Source organism: Oncorhynchus gorbuscha, linkage group LG17 (assembly GCF_021184085.1).
Source record: "Oncorhynchus gorbuscha isolate QuinsamMale2020 ecotype Even-year linkage group LG17, OgorEven_v1.0, whole genome shotgun sequence".
NCBI classification, from domain to species: domain Eukaryota; kingdom Metazoa; phylum Chordata; class Actinopteri; order Salmoniformes; family Salmonidae; genus Oncorhynchus; species Oncorhynchus gorbuscha.
The window spans coordinates 48,065,216-48,085,790 of record NC_060189.1 but is presented as its reverse complement, the minus strand read 5'-3'; the positions used below and the strand labels follow the sequence as shown (position 1 = coordinate 48,085,790).

General features: G+C 44.9%; 1 protein-coding gene across 1 annotated transcript in view; it reads left to right on the top strand.

Annotated features, from left to right (window-relative positions):
- The window catches only part of LOC124002164 (spermine oxidase-like), a 31,000-nt gene extending 19,167 nt beyond the window's left edge, over nucleotides 1–11,833 (top strand). The window contains exons 4-7 of the mRNA XM_046309486.1: nucleotides 2,395–2,567; nucleotides 5,764–6,515; nucleotides 8,608–8,768; nucleotides 11,297–11,833. Of these exons, the coding sequence (XP_046165442.1) occupies nucleotides 2,395–2,567; nucleotides 5,764–6,515; nucleotides 8,608–8,768; nucleotides 11,297–11,446 (1,236 nt within the window). The 3' untranslated portion in view covers nucleotides 11,447–11,833. The remainder of the gene's footprint in view (nucleotides 1–2,394; nucleotides 2,568–5,763; nucleotides 6,516–8,607; nucleotides 8,769–11,296) is intronic.
- The last annotated feature ends 8,742 nt before the right edge of the window (nucleotides 11,834–20,575 follow it).

The following is a 20,575-nucleotide window of genomic DNA, read 5'->3' as shown; positions in this document are numbered from 1 at the left end:
CACTTGGCGCTTATAAGGATGTTTAGGCTACACTCTTAGAAAAAAAGGTTCCAAAAGAGTTCTTCAGCTGTCCCCATAAGAGCACCCTTTTTGGTTCTACGGGCAACCCTTTTCCTCTGTGGTAACGGTTCTACATGGAACCAAAAAGGGTTCTTCAAAGGGTTATCATATGGGGACAGGTGAAAAATCCTTTTAGGTTCTAGATAGCCACTATCTAAGTGTAAAGGGTGGCAGCGAGCCTAGCGGTTAATAGGTTGGGCCAGTAACTGAGAGATTGCTGGTTCGAATCCCTGATGTGAAAAATCTGTCTGTGCCCTCGAGCATGACCCTAATTGCTCTGGACAAGAGTGTCTGCTAAATGTTTGTTTTGTTGTTATAAAAAGAAGCTGTTACCACGTTCCAACACATGCTTTCTGTTTCATAGTTAAAGTTAAGTATCCCAATGTTATTTAAACTTTTAACGTTTAAACGTTCACACCCCAACATGACACATTTATTTAGCCTTATCACGTTGCATAAGGAGGGGAGACATGTGCAATAAATAAGTAATAGGGTTTTTGAATTCGCTACCCAAAACAAAAGAGCGAGGTGTAAACCTCTAAATAATAATTTTTAAAAAACGAGCATAGGTGCTCACAAGACCAATGGACCTAGGACAATGATTGACAAGGACAATGGGGAACAGGGACATATATACACACATACTAATCAGGGGGAATGGGAACCAGGTGTGCGTAATGAGAGAAGACGGTTTGGTGGTAATGATCCAGTTCGGTGACCGCGACGTAGACCTCCTGAGCTGGTGAACGGAATGAGCAGCAATACCGGGGGGGGGGGTGTATCCGTGACAGTACTGTATCAACCGTGACTTTGGGTCCTTGAAAAGCGTCCTTGAAAAACACCATTTTTTAATGATTATTATTGCACACAATAATAATATGTGGTTACAACACACTCATAACTTGGCAGAATCACATCACCCGCACAGGCATCGGAATAGGTGGATGGATGCCTTTGGCTTCAAGGCATGGTATCACTCATGCCACACAGGTTTTGGAGCTGTATCAACCGAAGATATTCTGTGGTAGCCTACCGCCATCACCCTCATACATGGGCAGAATACCCACAGGTTATTGAATAGGCGGACGCCTTTCGGCTTCTTTGCGGTAGCCTACCATAGATCTTATTTCCCAGTGCCAGTGGTGTCTACCTGTTGTAACCCGGCACTCCCTAGGAATGGCCCCCAGGCGATCACCAGTCTCGTGACTGACTGACGGCTCAGCTCCAGTTCGCTCCTGCCTCTTTTTTTTTCAGCTCACTGTTTAACTTATTTAAATAAGACACCTTCACGGTTGGCTAGGGGTTGCATGCCAAATGGCACCATATTGCCTATACTGCACTACTTCTAACCAGAGCCCTATGGGTCAAAAGTAGTGCACTAAATATGGAATAGGTTGCCATTTGGCATCATCCCAGGTATTTACTGAGAAATTACATGTGAAATGGTGCATGGTAATAATCTATAAATGACTTGTTTGTTTTTCAAACGGGCACCAATTGGTACCAGGTCATTGCCAATTGTGTTGAATTGTTTTAACTAAGTACCAGAAGGTATTCATTAAAAAAAACATAATTTCCTAGTCAATTCCATGTAAATACCAATGGATATAGTGCTACCCCCTTCACTGTGTGACCTCCTACACAATGATGCTCCCCCTATTGTGCAATGAGTGGGCGGTTCCTTCTAAAAGAGGTGTGTGCTTTGGATAAAGAAGTTCTGTCATGCGTGTTGCTATATATCCTGTACTGTAGAAGTCACGGACCTCGGAAGAAAGTGTTGATAAATTAAAAAACGATCTGTTGTTGAATAATGTACTATGGTCCACCCTCCCATGTAGCCATGCCAAGGTGTTAAATGATGTTATAAATTCTCTCCTGGCGGCACCCTTTAAAGGGCAAATTTGGCATTCAAACAACGTGATCACAAAGAGATCACCTTACAGATTGCCCCTTTTAAAGTTTTAGGAGCACCCCAGTAGATTCTGAATGTTATAGCCACAGTAGCAGGAACACTCTATGCTATTTTGGATTGCTTGGCTGTTGGATAAGGTAGTAGCAAAATACTGCCTGTCTATGAAACTCTGGGTTGTCCAGTGTAGAACCAGAATGAAAACAGACTGGCAACCAGACAAACCCTGGTAACAAACCCTTTTGACCAGAGCCCTATCTGCCATGGTCAAAAGTAGTGCCCTATAAGGGAATAGGGTGCCATTTGGGATGCAGTCCCTCAGCACATTCATTACTGGTGCTTACTCCATGACCATCAAACTCACATTTTTCTCCCCTCTTGCCATCCCCTCTACCCTCTCCTCTTCTCCCCCCTCTCCTCCCTAGGTGTACGAGCTGACTCAGGAGTTTTTCCAGAGTGGGAAGCCTGTGTGTGCTGAAAGCCAGAACAGCGTTGGGGTGTTCACGAGGGACGTGGTGCGCAAGAAGATCATGCTGGACCCCGACGACTCGGAGAGCACCAAGAGGCTCAAGCTGTCCATGCTCCAGCAGTACCTCAAGTGTGTGTGTGTGTGTGTGTGTGTGTGTGTGTGTGTGTGTGTGTGTGTGTGTGTGGGGGGGGGGGTCCTTCTAAGAGGCAATAAAGATGCTAGAGCTCTGGTTTATGGTTGGAATGCAGTGGTAAGCCTAGACAAACATGCAAATCCAATAAATTAGAGAAAATGATGGTTTCCTTCTCGGTATGTAGGTTTGCTCTGTGTTGCAAGAAAAACAGTTGTAAAAATCGTCACGGAAGGCATGACTTTTTTTTTCTTCCCCATATTAAATCTACAGTGCTGTATTCTGAATCACTCATCTCTGCCGAGAATTGGTGCACCTCTGTGGCCTCTCTCACAGTTCTGATTCAACACAGTTCTTTATACTCTGATCAATGGCTGAAGTAGCACATGTAATGCTCCTGCTATGTTTAGTCTCACACAGTATAAGAGTTTACGGCATGTTTTAGAACTCAACTGAACAAGCAGGTCAGGAAATCAAGTGTAAAACTCTGACTTACTACATCCCCAAGTGCTAATGTTGTCATTGCTGTTAGCTATAGCTACATTATCTTGTTTATGCTAGCAATAGCTTAATTAGCTTGTTAATGTTATTGCTCCGTCGGTGATCCTTGCTCCTTGTAATTATACCCAATGACCCATTGGATTCAAATTAGTGTTGATCACTTAAAGGTCAGTCTGCTAATGAAATAGAAACACAGCGGACAACAAAATGGACGCCCTTTTTATTACACCGAGAGCCAACTGTGGTACAGCAGGGCATCCAACAATTTCCTCAGGAAATGTAGCTATCGCAAGCCTTATTATGTTTGTATATTTATTCAATTAATTTCCTGGTCCGCCGGTACTCAATTATTAGGGCTATATCCCAAATGGCACCATATTACCAATGTAGTGCACTATCTTTGACCAAAACCCTATGCAATATCTAGGGAATAATGTGCCACTTAAGATGCATCGCCTGATGTCAAAAGTTTCCTTTAGTGGCAGCCAAGGCCATGATTAAAACTTTTCCTCCGGGAAACGTTAGGCTCTATTGTTGAGGCTACATAGCCACCGATGCAGATGACATCTTTACTGTCTCTCTAGTTCGGTAAATAAGCTATTGGGTTCATAGACTTGAGCCATAAAACGATATCCCAACGAGAGTTTAATACGTAATGGCCAATAAATAGGTCATTCAACTTGGACTAAGTAGCACTTTGATAGAGGAGGTTCAATTGGCCTCAATTCAATAAGGAGTTTTAGCCAATCAAAGAGTAATAGAAAAAAATACACTGCTTGAAAAAATAAAGGGAACACTAAAATAACACATCCTAGATCTGAATGAATGAAATATTCTTATTAAATACTTTTTTCTTTACATAGTTGAATGTGCTGACGACAAAATCACACAGAAATGATCAATGGAAATCAAATTTATCAACCCATGGAGGTCTGGATTTGGAGTCACACTCAAAATTAAAGTGGAAAACCACACTACAGGCTGATCCAACTTTGATGTAATGTCCTTAACAAGTCCAAATGAGGCTCAGTAGTGCGTGTTGCCTCCACGTGCCTTTATGACTTCCCTACAACGCCTGGGCATGCTCCTGATGAGGTGGCGGATGATCTCCTGAGGGATCTCCTCCCAGACCTGGATTAAAGCATCTGCCAACTCCTGGACAGTCTGTGGTGCAACGTGGCGTTGGTGGATGGAGCGAGACATGATGTCCCAGATGTGCTCAATTGGATTCAGGTCTGGGGAACGAGCGGGCCAGTCCATAGCATCAATGCCTTCCTCTTGCAGGAACTGCTGACACACTCCAGCCACATGAGGTCTAGCATTGTCTTGCATTAGGAGGAACCCAAGGCCAACCGCACCAGCATATGGTCTCACAAGGGGTCTGAGGATCTCATCTCGGTACCTAATGGCAGTTAGGTTACCTCTGACGAGCACATGGAGGGCTGTGCGGCCCCCCAAAGAAATGCCACCCCACACCATGACTGACCAACTGCCAAACCGGTCATGCTGGAGGATGTTGCAGGCAGCAGAACATTCTCCACGGCGTCTCCAGACTGTCACGTCTGTCACATGTGCTCAGTGTGAACCTGCTTTCATCTGTGAAGAGCACAGTGCGCCAGTGGAGAATTTGCCAGTGGAAAATTTGCCAATCTTGGTATTCTCTGGCAAATGCCAAACGTCCTGCACGGTGTTGGGCTGTAAGCACAACCCCCAACTGTGGACATCGGGCCCTATTACAACCCTCATGGAGTCTGTTTCTGACCATTTGAGCAGACACATGCACATTTGTGGCCTGCTGGAGGTAATTTTGCAGGGCTCTGGCAGTGCTCCTCCTGCTCCTCCTTGCACAAAGGCGGAGGTAGCGGTCCTGCTGCTGGGTTGTTGCCCTCCTACGGCCTCCTCCATGTCTCCTGATTTACTGGCCTATCTCCTGGTAGCGCCTCCATGCTCTGGACACTACGCTGACAGACACAGCAAACCTTCTTGGCACATCAATGTGAGCTGTGGCATCCTGGATGAGCTGCACTACCTGAGCCACTTGTGTGGGTTGTAGACTCCGTCTCATGCTACCACGAGTGAAAGCACCGCCAGCATTCAAAAGTGACCAAAACATCAGCCAGGAAGCATAGGAACTGAGAAGTGGTCTGGTTATCACCTGCAGAACCACTCCTTTATTGGGGGTGTCTTGCTAATTGCCTATAATGTCCACCTGTTGTCTATTCCATTTGCACAACAGCATGTGCAATGTATTGTCAATTAGTGTTGCTTCCTAAGTGGACAGTTTGATTTCACAGAAGTGTGATTGACTTGGAGTTACATTGTATTGTTTAAGTGTTCCCTTTATTTTTTTGAGCAGTGTATATATTTGAAAATAAGTAGATACACCAAGATGGAGGATATACATTTGACCAGAATTGAACCGACTTATTTGTCTGTGTTTCTATACGGTAAAGCCAGTGTCTGGTTCCTCTTTTTACGTTTCTTCCATCCAATAAGTTTTTCAACTGTTCTGCTGCTTCCTCTCTGGGCTTCTAGGCTTGGATATTAAAAAGAGCTCAAATACATTTGACTGATTCACTGATTGATGAGTTGATTGATTGATGGAAAGAGGTGGAGAGTTGTGAGAGCAGCTGATAAAGGAGCTCAATTTGATCTGAGTCAAACTGACTGTGTTTGTTTGTGTGTCGTTCCCAAGGTGGAGAGTTGTGAGAGCTCGTCCCCCAGCATGGATGAGGTCTCGCTGAGTGAGTTTGGCGAGTGGACGGAGATCCCCGGGGCCCACCACGTCATCCCGGGAGGCTTCATGAAGATCGTGGACCTCTTGGCGCAGGACATTCCGTCCCGTGTGATGCGCCTGGGGAAACCCGTCCGCTGTGTCCACTGGAACTACTCCGCCCAGCGACAGGAGGAGATCGCCCATGGCGACAACAACAATCGGCACGACGATGGCGACCATAACGACGACCGACGTTGCCATGGTGAGCCCAACCCCAATCTGGGTCACGCGTACCCCATCAGCGTAGAGTGCGAGGACCTTGAGTCGCTCCCCGCCGACCACGTGATCGTAACCGCCTCTCTCGGCGTCCTCAAGAACCGCCATGAGGAGCTCTTCTCACCCTCGCTGCCCGAGGACAAAGTCCTCGCCATCGAGAAGCTCGGCATCAGCACCACTGACAAGATTTTCCTGGAGTTCGCCGATCCCTTCTGGAGCCCCGAGTGCAACAGCATCCAGTTTGTGTGGGAGGACGAGGCGCAGCTGGAGCAGCCGGTCTACCCCGAGGAGCTGTGGTACCGTAAGATCTGCTCATTTGATGTGCTGTACCCGCCCGAGCGCTACGGCCACATGCTGAGTGGCTGGATCTGTGGCCAGGAGGCACTGCTCATGGAGCGCTGCGATGACGAGACGGTGGCTGAGACCTGCACCAAGCTGCTGCGACGCTTCACAGGTCAGTGTGCATGTCTGTGTGTTTGTCATTGTGACGTTGACCTAGGTCAGTTGACATTGTGTGTGTGTGTGTGTGTGTGTGTGTGTGTGTGTGTGTGTGTGTGTGTGATATGCAGTAACAATCAGAGTTTTCTGAATCGAACCCGCAGCTTTTGTACACGTCTTGCACTAACACTAGATTTCAGGTACTTAAAGGCCTTGTTGATGAATCAAATCATATGTTCTTGATGGAGTGAGGGACCACAGACCTAAATAACTCACTGAGATAAGCCATCATCAGCATTCCCTCACTGAGTATGAATCAAGCTCTGTGCTTCAACTCATCAGTATAGGGCAGGAATACTCTCACACACATTACGCACACTGTTACGAGCACTGTGACCTTGAGGGCTGAATGGGTGCATCACTACTGTACTCCCAGTGAGTCACAGTGACGCACTGAAGAGCAATTCCACTTATTCAGCCTTAGTGGGCCTCTAGGTATACATTAGATACAGGAAATGACATCATGGGACATCATTCCCGAGCCTTGAGTTATGGCCTTTCCCAGAAGGGGCTTTTGGGGGGCTGATGCTGAATCAGTCACATAGATGTCTGGCAGAGTGGAGGTGTTGAATACATGTGCATCCTGCAACAACTGGTCCAGGGTCAGTTTTAGTCACTGTGCTCTTTATAGGTGGAATACGGATCAGATGAAGAAATGCTGATCCTACACAAGTTGGTAGAGGAGTTGCCTGTGTGTCTGCATCCCAGACATACTTTATGAATGACCCAGTATTCTCACAGAAGAGATGAGTGAGTCAATGCCATAGCTGCTCGACTTTATCAAGTTGTTAATTTCTGTCTTTCACCCATGAGCAGCCCCCTTTTAAGAGTAATGATGACAAAAAGAAACACAGCAAATTGAAATTGGCTGTAACTTTCGTCGAGACTAACCGGCCTTTTTTAAAGAAAACCTGACAGAAAATCAATTGTTCGATTCGACGGGTCTCTACATGAGACGGGAATCATTGCTCTCTTACGTTAAGGCCATATTAAGTTTCTGCTCCCTGGGAAACACTGTAAATGATAGTGCAGACAGGACACACACACACAGTCGTTCTTGGGATGCCCTACACCGGTAAGAAAATAATGACCATTGATAGAGATAAGCCCTCTGTATGTGGCTCTGTACAGCTTCAGTCTGTTTCATATTGACAGAGAAAATAGGTTAAGAGATAAGAATGCTGTCCTGGTATAAATAGTTTAGATAAAGGTGTGTGTATGTCTGTGGAATTAACATAAAATACAGAGTCCACTACTTTTGACCAGAGTCTGATGGGCCTTGCTCAAAAGTAATGCACTAGGGAATAGGTTGCCATTTGGGATGCATTCCATCTCATGGGTGGACAAATCTTGGTATTACGGCAGACAGTAAGTGAGTAAGTTATCCACTGCTCAAGCCAGTTAGCATGACAAACAGGTCAAAGTAGAGTCAGGTCTAAGCTTAGCATATGTCTCCGACCCTGTTACCATCACTTAATGATGACGTCAGAGGCTTTCCTGGACACACACAAACACACACACAGCTCACTGCAGTTACTCTACCCTATGCAGCCAAGCCAACGGACACAGTAAACCCTAAACCCCGCCTTCCGCTCTGAGCAAAACTCTTTGTTTACTTCCATAGGAAGGACACACTCACGGGAACTCATTTACCCACACACTGACACACTCCCCTGATGTAGGTCAGTGCGGTTTAATCCCCCTACGAAGCACATTCATCAGACAGACTAGAGTGTGTGTGAGTGTGTATGGCCTCTGAGAGGGACCGTAGCTTATTACCGATACAGGAGGTTGGATTGGATGTGTTGGAGGATCGCCTATGGGAGATTGGTAGAGGATCACTCACCATGCATCGCCATTACCTTAGGAAGTTTTCAATGGCTTATTTCCACCTGCGGAAGAGTTGTAAGAGAGGGTGTGCGCGCACATGCCTGTGTGTGTGTGTGTGTGTGAGAGGATCTTGATGTTTCCGTGTCCATCCAAAGGGTTTATATTGGACTGACCGTCCTCACCATCCACCTCACCGTTCTTTTCTCTCCCTCCTTCAGGGAACCCCAACATTCCGAAGCCAAGGCGGATCCTGCGCTCGTCGTGGGGCAGTAACCCTTACATCCGGGGCTCCTACTCCTTCACCCGGGTGGGCTCCAGTGGGGGTGACGTGGAGAAGCTAGCCATGCCCTTGCCTTACACCAAGAGCACCAAGGCTCCGGTAAGAACCGCATCTGGATCTGGATGCAGACTTGGGTTCAAATACTATTTAGGTTATTTCAATTATTTTTCAAGACATTTCAAAGTAAGTATTTTGGAATGCATCTGGAAGTACACTTGGAAAGTATTGGCTTGTATTTGAAAATACTAAACTCTGCAAAAAAAAAGAAATGTCCCTTTTTCAGGACCCTGTCTTTCAAAGATGTAAAAATTGTAAAAATCCAAATAACTTAATTGTAAAGGGTTGACCCATAAAATGACCCATAAACAATTAATGAACATGCACTTGTGGAATGGTCGTTCTGACACCAACAGCTTACAGATGGTAGGCAATTAAGGTCACTGTTATGAAAACTTAGGACACTAAAGAGGCCTTTCTACGGACTCTGAAAAACACCAGAATAAAGATGCCCAGGGTCCCTGCTCATCTGCGCGAACGTGCCTTAGTCATGCTGCAAGGAGGCGTGAGGACTGCCGATCTGACCAGGGCAATAAATTGCAATGCCCGTACTGTGAGACGCCTAAGATGGCGCTACAGGGAGGCAGGAAGTACAGCTGATCGTCCTCGCAGTGGCAGACCACGTGTGACAACACCTGCACGGGATCAGTACATCCGACCATCACACCTGCGGGACAGGTACAGGATGGCAACAACAACTGCCAGAGTTACACCAGGATCGCACAATCCCTCCATCGGTGCTGACTATTCGCAATAGGCTGAGAGATGCTGGACTGAGGGCTTGTAGGCCTGTTGTAAGGCAGGTCCTCACCAGACATCACTGGCAACAACGTCGCCTATGGGCACAAACCCACTGTCACTGGAACAGACAGGACTGGCAAAAAGTGGTCTTCACTGATGAGTTGCGGTTTTGTCTCACCAGGGGTGATGGCCGGATTTGCATTTATCGTCGAAGGAATGAGCGTTACACCGAGGCATGTACATTGATTTGGAGGGCGCGTAGTCTAGGGCGGTGTGTCACAGCACCATCGGACTGAGCTTGTTGTCATTGCAGGCAATCTCAACGCTGTGCGTTACAGGGAAGACATCCTCCTCCCTCATGTGGTACCCTTCCTGCAGGCTCATCCTGACATGACCCTCCAGCATGACAATGCCACCAGCCATACTTCTCATTCTGTGCGTGACTTCCTGCAAGACAGGAATGTCAGTGTTCTGTCATGGCCAGCGAAGAGCCCGGATCTCAATCCCATTGAGCACGTCTGGGACCTGTTGGATCGGAGGGTGAGGGCTAGGGCCAGGGCCATCCCCCCCCCCCCAGAAATGTACGGGAAATTGCAGGTGCCTTGGTGGAAGAGTGAGGTAACATCTCACAGCAAGAACTGGCAAATCTGGTGCAGTCCATGAGGAGGGGACGCACTGCAGTACTTAGTATCTGGTGTGGCCACCCCCCCCATGTCTGTGGAACTTGTTCAGTTGACGTCTCAGTTGTTGAATCTTGTGATGTTCATACAAATATTTACATGTTAAGTTTGCTGCAAATAAACGCAGTTGATAGTGAGAGGACGTTTCTTTCCATTTTAAATACTCCATGCATTTTAACCCAGGTCTGTTTGGTCCTAGGGCTATTTGAAAATGGTTTTGTATATTTCATAGGAAGTCGTTTGAAAATACTTAAAAATACTTCAAATAGAAGAAGTTGATTTGGCCACATTATTTGAAAATACTCTAACAGAAAATAAGTATTTTAAATAACACATAGTTAAATATGTATGTATGTATTTGAACCCAGACTGGATATAGTGTATATCAGCTGAGTCGGGTTAATTAGGGCACACCGTAGCAAGACGTTTTAAAACTTTCATTGGTCTTTGGAGGCGTGACGCTTGTTTACAGCCACCAGAGGAACTCGTAGCATGTTGTCAAAGTGCCTGTGTCATCACTATGTCACCTAATAAGGCAGCAAGGGACATGACAGTCCGTGTTGGATCGATTATGAATCATGGTTGTTGGCCAGCAGCGTAGCCCCTGAAACTTGATGCATGTGTCCTTATCTTAGAGTGTGCGCGTATCTACTGTGTGTGTGGCCACTTAAAGACTGCTAAATGAGCAGTGTGACCTTTGAGGAATACACCCTACCGTCAAAAGAGCGACAGATCGTCACAAGCAGCCTTATTACATATAGACAGATACACTCTGTCTAGAGCCTAAAATAGCTCCCCGTGGCTGCGTCTAAATGGTTCACTATTCCCAATATAGTGCACTAATTTTGCCCAGGGACCATAGAGCTCTAGCCAAAGGCAGTGTGCTATGTAGAGTATAGGGGGCCATTTGGGATGCAGCCCATGGCCCGGAGGCAGTAATGCCATATGTTGGGTCATGACGGACATTCACTGGTTTGTTTAGATCTTGTCTTTTATTCTCTCGCCGCTCATCACCTCTATCTCTGCCCTCTCCTCTATCCACCTATCTCCTTCTCTATTCTATTCTTCTGTATATCATATCTCTTCTCTATCCTCTCCTTTTTTTTTCAACCTCTCTCCTCACCCTTCCTTTCCTCTTTACCCTCTCAGCCTCTACAGGTGTTATTCGCTGGGGAAGCCACCCACCGGAAATACTATTCCACTACCCATGGTGCATTGCTGTCAGGACAGAGAGAGGCCACTCGTCTTACAGAGATGTACCAGGGCTTGCACAAAGAAACCATAAAGCCTAACATGTAAAAATGACAAATGAACCACTGACTAGTGATAAAAAATAAACAACATGTTTTATGCTTTCTATATTTTACGTTTTTTAGATTAAGTTATACATGTAAAAGCATAATAGGGGCATTAACAATTATAACGATTAATACTGTTTTTACTGTATTGCGCGGTAGATTTGACCACTTATATGAGATGTACTGTAAAAAGGCAAAGGGTGCCGTCATCTCTGGTCCTTCATCAATCTGTACGTTTTAAAAAAAAGTCATTGATAAGTTAATGTTTATATAATAACATGTCTATAATTGAACTGTTTTTTTGTAAGTGCCTTCTGTATTTAATGTCATGTTATTGAAAAACAAACAAAAAATAATGGCAAGAATTAATAAACTTGTTTATTAATGTGAGAAATGGTCATGTTTAATTGTAAATGTAATTTCATTTGAATGTGTACCAGAAGGTGCCAGTCGAGGACAGACATTGGCAGGCGTTGACACTATGTTCCTTAATCTAAACCAATCATAGACGAGGAAACTGAAGCACACTTGTGTAACTGTGCCGATGTAGCAGGTGGCAATGGAGCCTCAGTCAAGTCTTCACACCTCTCAGATGTGTTATCATGTGTGTTTGTTCTTTCCTTGTGGGTGAAATGAAACAACATGTTGTGGTGCGCGCTACATCAGGTACTTACAGTTGCAAAGAAATATTGGCTCGATTAGCAGAACTAGATCTGAGGGATGCAATACAACACAATGGGTTCAGTTCCTTCCAACAGTACTGATCTGTGGCCATATGTATCGAGCGTCTCTGAACAGTTTAAAGTGTCAATGTCACATGGACAAGGACGGCGAAATGCCTTTCAAACTCAAAACCCAACAATACAATAATCAATTTTTAAAAAAAGCACAGGAGAAATATGAAAGAAACAAGTAAATAAGCATACCCTATACAGGAAAAATATATATTTAAAGTCCGTTCCAATAGTTTGGCGCAATACTGGCTGCATGCAGGGCTCAGCCAGTCAGTTCACATACATAACAACAGAGAAAAGACAGCCGATTTGCCACAGGAGTTACAGCATCAGCTCTGGAAATACAGCAGGAGAGGGGAAAGGCAGTTTGTCAGTTCATTTACAGCAGTGCGTCCCCTGAACGATAACAAAGGGGTAGGTGAGAAGTCTGACCACAGAGACGGGGGTGAGAAGGTGATGAAGCGTACTTAATTAGCCTTAACCGGAAAAAACAACAACTAGCTATCGGAAAGTTTGAGGTGAGGGAGAAAGTGTGGTGTACCAGGTCATCATCGCGTTAAGTATCTTGCTAGCTGTTTCGAATGATCTGTTAGCTAGCCAGAGAAATGATGAGCGTTGGCCAACGTAATTGATCAAATAATTGAGTTTGTGGTGTGAAAACTGGCTGGCTAATAAAGTCTAATGTTTCAACAGATGTGCTAACGTTGGTAACCTAACCCAATTCGCCTCGACTCCTTGCCGTTCCTCAAGTTATAACGCGTTAGTTGCTTACTGGACCCTGGCAATCTGTGGAATGTTTGCGAGTTATGGTTAGCTAACGAACAAACTGTTTTTCCTCTACAGTAATTTATGTGGTTAATTTTCAGAATGAGAGAATTAGGTCAAAATGAGGCGTTGTTTGTTATTAAACAGGTGTAGCTGAGGCAATACAATACCACTGACACAGCCCGCTACCAAAACCTGCTGGCTTTCCTTCACCGCAGCCAACGTGAGTAAAACATTTAAACGTGTTAACCCTGCAAGGCTGCCGGCCAAGATGGCATCCCTAGCCGTGTCCTTAGAGCATGCGTAGACCAGCTGGCTGATGTGTTTACGGACATATTCAGTCTCTGCCTATCCCAGTCTGCTTGTTCCCACATGCTTCAAGAGGGCCACCGTTGTTCCTGTTCCCTAGAAAGCTAAGGTAACTGAGCTGAACGACTATTGCCCCATAGCACTCACTTCCGTCATCATGAAGTGCTTTGAGAGACTAGTCAAGGATCATATCACCTCCACCCTACCTGACACCCTAGACCCACTCCAATTTGCTTACCGCCCCAATAGGTCCACAGACGACTCAATCGCAATCACATTGCACACTGCCCTAACCCACCTGGACAAGAGGAATACCTATGTAAAAATGCTGTTCGACTACAGCTCAGCATTTAACACCTTAGTACCCTCCAAATTCGTCAGTAAGCTTGGGACCCTGGGTCTCGACCCCGCCCTGTGCATTTGGGTCCTGGACTTTCTGACGGGCCGCCCCAGGTGGTGAGGGTAGGAAACAACATCTCCACCCCGCTGATCCTCAACACTGGGGCTCCACAAGAGTGTGTTCTCAGCCCTCTCCTGTACTTCCTGTTCACCCATGACTGCGTGGCCATGCACGCCTCCAACTCAATCATTAAAGGTGCAGACGACACTACAGCGGTAGGCTTGATTACCAACAACGACCAGACGGCCTACAGGGAGGAGGTGAGGGCCTTCAGAGTGTGGTGTCAGGAAAATAACCTCACACTCAACGTCAAAAATACAAAGGAGATGATCGTGGACTTCAGGAAACAGCAGAGGGAGCACCCCCCTATCCACATCAACGGGACAGTAAGTGGAGAAGGTGAAACGTTTTAAGATCCTCGGCGTACACATCACGGACAAACTGAAATAGTCCACCCACACAGACAGCGTGGTGAAGAAGGCGCAGCAGCGCCTCTTCAACCTCAGGAAGCTGAAGAAATTCGGCTTGTCACCAAAAACACTCACAAACCTTTACAGATGCACAATCGAGAGCTGTATCACCGCCTGGCACGGCAACTGCTCCGCCCACAACCGTAATGCTCTCCAGAGGGTAGAGGGTAGTGAGGTCTGCACAACGCATCACCAGGGGAAAACTACCTGCCCTCCAGGACACCTACACCACCCAATTTCACAGGAAGGCAAAAAAGATAATCAAGGACAATAACTGCCTGTTCACCCCGCTATCATCCAGAAGGCGAGGTCGGTACAGGTGCATCAAAGCTGGGACCGAGAGACTGAAAAACAACTTCTATCTCAAGGCCATCAGACTGTTAAACAGCCATCACTAACATTGAGTGGCTGCTGCCAACATAGCCACTTTAATAATTTAAAATTGGATGTAATAAATGTATCACTAGTCACTTTAAACAATGCCACTTCATATAATGTTACCCTACATTACTCATCTCATATGTATATACTGTACTCTATACCATCTACTGCATCTTGCCTATGCCATTCGGCCATATTCTTATTCATTCCTTTCCACTTGTGTGTATAAGTTAGTTGTTGTGAAATTGTTAGATTACTGTTAGATATTACTGCACGGTCGGAACTAGAAGCACAAGCATTTCGCTGCACTCGCATTAACTTTGATTTGAGCTGGGCCTGGCTGGATGCAACTATAGAGGTGAAAGGAACGCCACACACTTTCCCTCTTTCTCACTTTGTTAATACATTGCATAAAAAAGGGGTATGCCAGGTGTACTCTCTGCCTGAAAGAGATCAATTATGCCAAGAAAGGGTATCATGCTCTTCTGGCACGTTGTAGAGTAGATTTCCACAGACAGAAAGTGTACAATGTAATGATGTGCAGTGTAGCCTAAAGATATTGCTTTGTTGTGTGAACTTGACAGAAACATTTGTGTGAGAGTGAGGGGGGGATTATTACATTTTTTACACTGTGAACATTATTTCTGCACACATGTAGCCTTTGTGCACTTGATCAATGTCTATAGTGGCCACTATAATAGATCAAAAATAGAATGCTTGTTTGTTTCATTCTATTTCTACTTTAAGATGTCCCCCCCCCCAAGTGTAATATTGATCACAAGCTTTCTATTATAAAGGCTATCATGGCTAACTGCAATATTAGTGTATTGTTCTTTCTCATTTGTGGTGAAGTCTAGGCGACAAATAACATTGGTTTGCTTTCTTTACATTATTTTAGCTGTGAGTTAGGTTCACATGAACCACTTTTCATTTTACACACAGAGACTGATCATGTACAGTTCCATGCGAAAGTATTCACCCCCCTTGGCATTTTTCCTATTTAGTTTTTTGGGGGGGGGTTTGTATCATTTGATTTACACAACATGCCAACCACTTTGAAGATGCAAAATATTTTTTCTTGTGAAACAATAAAAGACTATTCACCCCCCATAATTCAATACTTTGTAGAGCCCTCTTTTGCAGCAATTACAGCTGCAAGTCTCTTGGGGTATGTTTCTATAAACTTGGCACATCAAGCCACTGGGATTTTCTTCAAGGCAAAACTGCTCCAGCTCCTCCAAGTAGGATGGGTTCTGCTGGTGTACAGCAATCTTTAAGTCGTACCACAGATTCTCAATTGATTTGAGGTCTGGGCTTTGACTAGGCCATTCCAAGACATTGAAATGTTTTCCCTTAAACCACTCGAGTGTTGCTTTAGCAGTATGCTTAGGGTCATTGTCCTGCTGGAAGGTGAACCTCCATCCCAGTCTCAAATCTTTGAAGACTGAAACAGTTTTCCCTCAAGAATATGCCTGTATTTAGTGCCATTCATCATTCCTTCAATTCTGACCAGTTTCCCAGTCCCTGCCGATGAACAAAATCCCCACAACATGATGCTGCCACCACCATGCTTCACTGTGTGGATGTTGTTCTCGGGGTGATGAGAGGTGTTGGGTTTGTGCCAGACATAGCGTTTTCCTTGATGGCCAAATAGCTCAATTTTAGTCTCATCTGACCAGAGTACTTTCTTCCATATGTTTGGGGAGTCTCCCACATGTCTTTTGGCAAACACAAAACATCTTTGTTTATTTATTTCTTTAAGCAATGGCTTTTTTTTCTGTCCACTCTTCCATAAAGTCCAGCTCTGTGGAGTGTACAGCTTAAAGTGGTCTTATGGACAGATACTCCAATCTCCGCTGTGGAGCTTTGCAGCTCCTTCAGGGTTAACTTTGGTCTCTTTGTTGCCTCTCTGATTAATGCCCTCCTTGCCTGGTCCGTGGGTTTTGGTGGGCGGCCCTCTCATGGCCGGTTTGTTGTGGTGCCATATTCTTTCAATTTTTTTATAAAGGATTTAATGGTGCTCCGTGGGATGTTCAAAGTAATAAAATAAAAAAAACTCAACCCTGATCTGTTCTTCTACACATATTTGTCCCTGACCTGTTTGGAGAGCTCCTTGGTCTTCATGGTGCCACTTGCTTGGTGGTGTGCCTTGCTTAGTGGTGTTACAGACTCTGGGGCCTTTCAGAAAAGGTGTATATATACTGAGCTCATGTGACAGATCATGTGACACTTAGATTGCACACAGGTGGACTAATTGTGACTTCTGAAGGTAATTGGTTGCAGCAGATCTTCTTTAGGGGCTTCATAGCAAAGGGGTGAATACATATGCACGCAACACTTTTCCGTTTTACATTTAAAAAAAATATATATATATATATTTTTTCATTTCACTTCACCATTTTGGACTATTTTCTATGTCCATTACATGAAATCCAAATATAAATCAGTTAAATTACAGGTTGTAATGCAACAAAATAGGATAACACCAAGAGGGACGAATACTTTTGCAAGGCATTGTAGATAATATTATTTGTTGGTTCATTAGTTAAAACCTGCATTTCCCCCTGTCAGGGATTTTTTTGCACGTTTCAGTGCAAAAAAAAGAAGAAGAAAATGTCACCTTTTTGGGCCCTCAGAAGTTTGCATCCCTTATGTATAGGGGTAAGGTGACTAGGCAACAGAATATTAGATAAACAGAGTAGCAGCAGCTTACATGTGAGTGGGTGTGTGTACAGTCAGTATAAATGTATGTGCATATTATGTGTGAGTGAGCAAATGATGGAGTGTTTGTGTGTGTGTGTTGGAGTGACAGTGTGTGTGTATGGCCCTGTGAGTCTTATTGTTTGGGGATAGAAACTGTTCAAGAGGCTGTTGGTATCAGACTTGATGCACTGGTACATCTTGCCGTGGAGCAACAGAGAAAATAGTCTATGGCTTTGGGTGGTTGGGGACTTTGACGATTTTCTGGGCCTTCTTTTCACACCTCCTGATATAGAGGTCCTGGATGGCAGGGAGCTCGGCCCCAGTGATGTAATGGACTGTCCGCACCACCCTGTGTAGCGCCATGTGATCCAGGGCAGTGATATTGCCATACCAACAGTGATGCAGCCAGTCAGTATGCTCTGAGTGGTACAGCTGTATAACCTTTTCAGGATTTGAGAGCCCATGTCAAACTTTTTCAACCTCCTAAGGGGAAAGAAGCACTGTCTCGCCTTTTTCACAACTGTGCGTGTGTTTGTACAATTTGAAGTCTTTAGTGATTTACACACTAATGAACTTGAAGCTGTCTACCTGCTCCACTCCCGCCCAGGCGATGTGGATGGGGGGGGGGGGTGATTGCTCCGTTTCCTGTAGTCCACGATCAGCTCCTTGGCCTTGCTGACTATGAGGGAGAGTTTTCTTTCTTTTACCCCTTTTTTTCTCCCCATTTTGTGGTATCCAATTAGTAGTTACAGTCTTGTCTCATCACTGCAACTCCCATACGGATTCGGGAGAGGCGAAGGTCGAGAGCCATGCGTCCCCCGAAACACGACCCAACCAAGCTGCACTGCTTCTTGACACAATGCCCGCTTAGCCCGGAAGCCAGCCACGCCAATGTGTCGGATGAAGCACCATACACCTGGCGACCGTGTCAGTGTGCATGCGACCGACCCGCCACAGGAGTCGCTAAAGCACGATGGGACAAGGACATCCCTGCCGGCCAAACCCTCCTCTAACCCGGACAACGATGGACCAATTGCGCACCTTCCCATTGGTCTCCCGGGCCCCGGCCGGCTGAAACAGATCCTGGACTCCAACCAGGATCTCTAGTGGCACAGTTAGCAACTGCGATGCAGTACCTTAGACCACTGCGCCACTTGGGAGGCCCGAGGGAGAGGTTGTTGCTCCTGCATCACACTGCCAGGTCACTTACCTCCTCCCTGTAGGCTGACTCTTCGTCGCCGGAGATCAGGCTTACCACCGTCGTGTTGTCAAAGAAATAGATAATGGTCTTGGAGTCGAGCGCTGCTACCCAGTTGTGGGTGAACAGGGAATACATACTAAGCACACATTTCTGTGGGGCCCCTGTGTTAACCTCACTAGGGTACGTGGGACGCTAGTGTCCCACCTGGCCAACATCCAGTGAAATTGCAGTGCGCCAAATTCAAAAACAGAAATACTCATTATAAAAATTCATAAAACATACAAGTGTAATACATCGGTTTAAAGATTAACTTCTTGTTAATCCAACCATGGTGCCAGATTTCAAAAAGGCTTTACGGCGAAAGCATACCAGCCAAGTAGAGGAGTTACACAAGTCGGAAATAGAGATAAAATTAATCACATACCTTTGATGATCTTCATATGGTTGCACTCACAAGACTCCCATTTACTCAATAAATGTTTGTTTTGTTCGATGAAGTCCCTCTTTATATCCAAAAACCTTGTTTGCGCGTTCTTTTCAGTAATCCACAGGCTCAAACGCAGTCACAACAGGCAGACTAAAAATCCAAATTGAGTCCGTAAAGTTCGTAGAAACATTTCAAACGATGTTTATAAACAATCCTCAGGTTGTTTTTAGCCTCAATAATCGATAATATTTCAACCGGATAATAACGTTGTCAATATAAACGGTAAACAAGAAAGGCGCGATCTCGGTCAGGTGCATGAAAAAGCTCTGGGACACTGTAGTGTCCACTCGTTCAGAGTAGTCTTACTCCCTCATTTTTCAGAATACAAGCCTGAAACAATTTCTAAAGACGGTTGACATCTAGTGGCAGCCATAGGAAGTGCAATTTGAGTCCTTTGAGTCAATGGATACTGTAATGGCATTCAATAGAAAACCACAAACATAAAACAATCCCACTTCCTGGATGTATTTTTCTCAGGTTTTCGCCTGCCAAATCAGTTCTGTTATACTCATAGACATTATTTTAACCGTTTTGGAAACTTTAGAGTGTTTTCTATCCAAATCTACAAATTATATGCACAGCTCCTGGGCCTGAGTAGCAGGCAGTTTACTTTGGGCACACTTTTCATCCGGAAGTGAAAATAGTGCCCCCTGCCCTAGTGAAGTTAAAACTTATTTGGAATAGGGGGGAAGTATTTTCACGTTAGATTTAGATATAAAACACTCTAAAGTTTCTAAAACTGTTAAAATGATGTCTGTGAGTATAACAGAACTGATATGGCAGGCGAAACCCGAGGACAACCCCCCCCCCCACCCAAATAATTCACCTTACCACTGTTTTCAATGGCTATAAGTCCTCCCAAATTGCAGTTCCTAGGGCTTCCACTAGATGTCAGTCTTTAGAGAGAGGTTCAGGCTGGTTTTTTCGAAAAAATGACCCAGAAATGGTAGTTTTTCTAGGTGGCTCCCATTTTGGCTGTAGTGTTTCCAAGCACGTGGAGGAAAGTGTGTTCTTTCTTATTTATCTCTGGTAATGAACATACTATTCTCCGTCTTAAATTTTATTGTTTGTTTGCGTATTAGGATACCTAAGGTTTGATTATAAACGTTGTTTGACTTGTTTGGAATATTTTATTAGTAACGTTTGGGATTAATTTTGTATGCATTTTGATGGAGGGAAACTGGATGGATTATTGACTGAAGCGCACCAGCTAACTGAAGCGCACCAGCTAAACCTTTTATGGATACAAAGAAGGATATTATAGAACAAAAGGACCATTTGCGATGTAACTGGTAACTTTTGGAGTGCCCTGATGAAGACAGCTTGGCTGTCATAACATTGGTATTACATTTTTGCATCTGAGCTCCTAGAGTGTGCGGCTCACTTTAATTTTAAACTTTTGGAGTGCCAACAGAAGAAGATCATCAAAGGTAAGGCATTGTTCATATCGCTATTTCTGACTTTCGTGTCGCATCTGCCTGGTTGAAAGGGCGCTGTCCTTAGATAATCTCATAGTTTGCTTTCGCCGTAAAGTATTTTTGTAATCTGACACGGCGTCTGGATTAACAACAAGTTAAGCTTTATTTTGATGTATTACACTTGTATTTTCTTGAATGTTAAATACTTGTAGTCGTTTCATTTGAATTTGGCGCTCTGCAATTTCACCGGATGTTGTCGAGG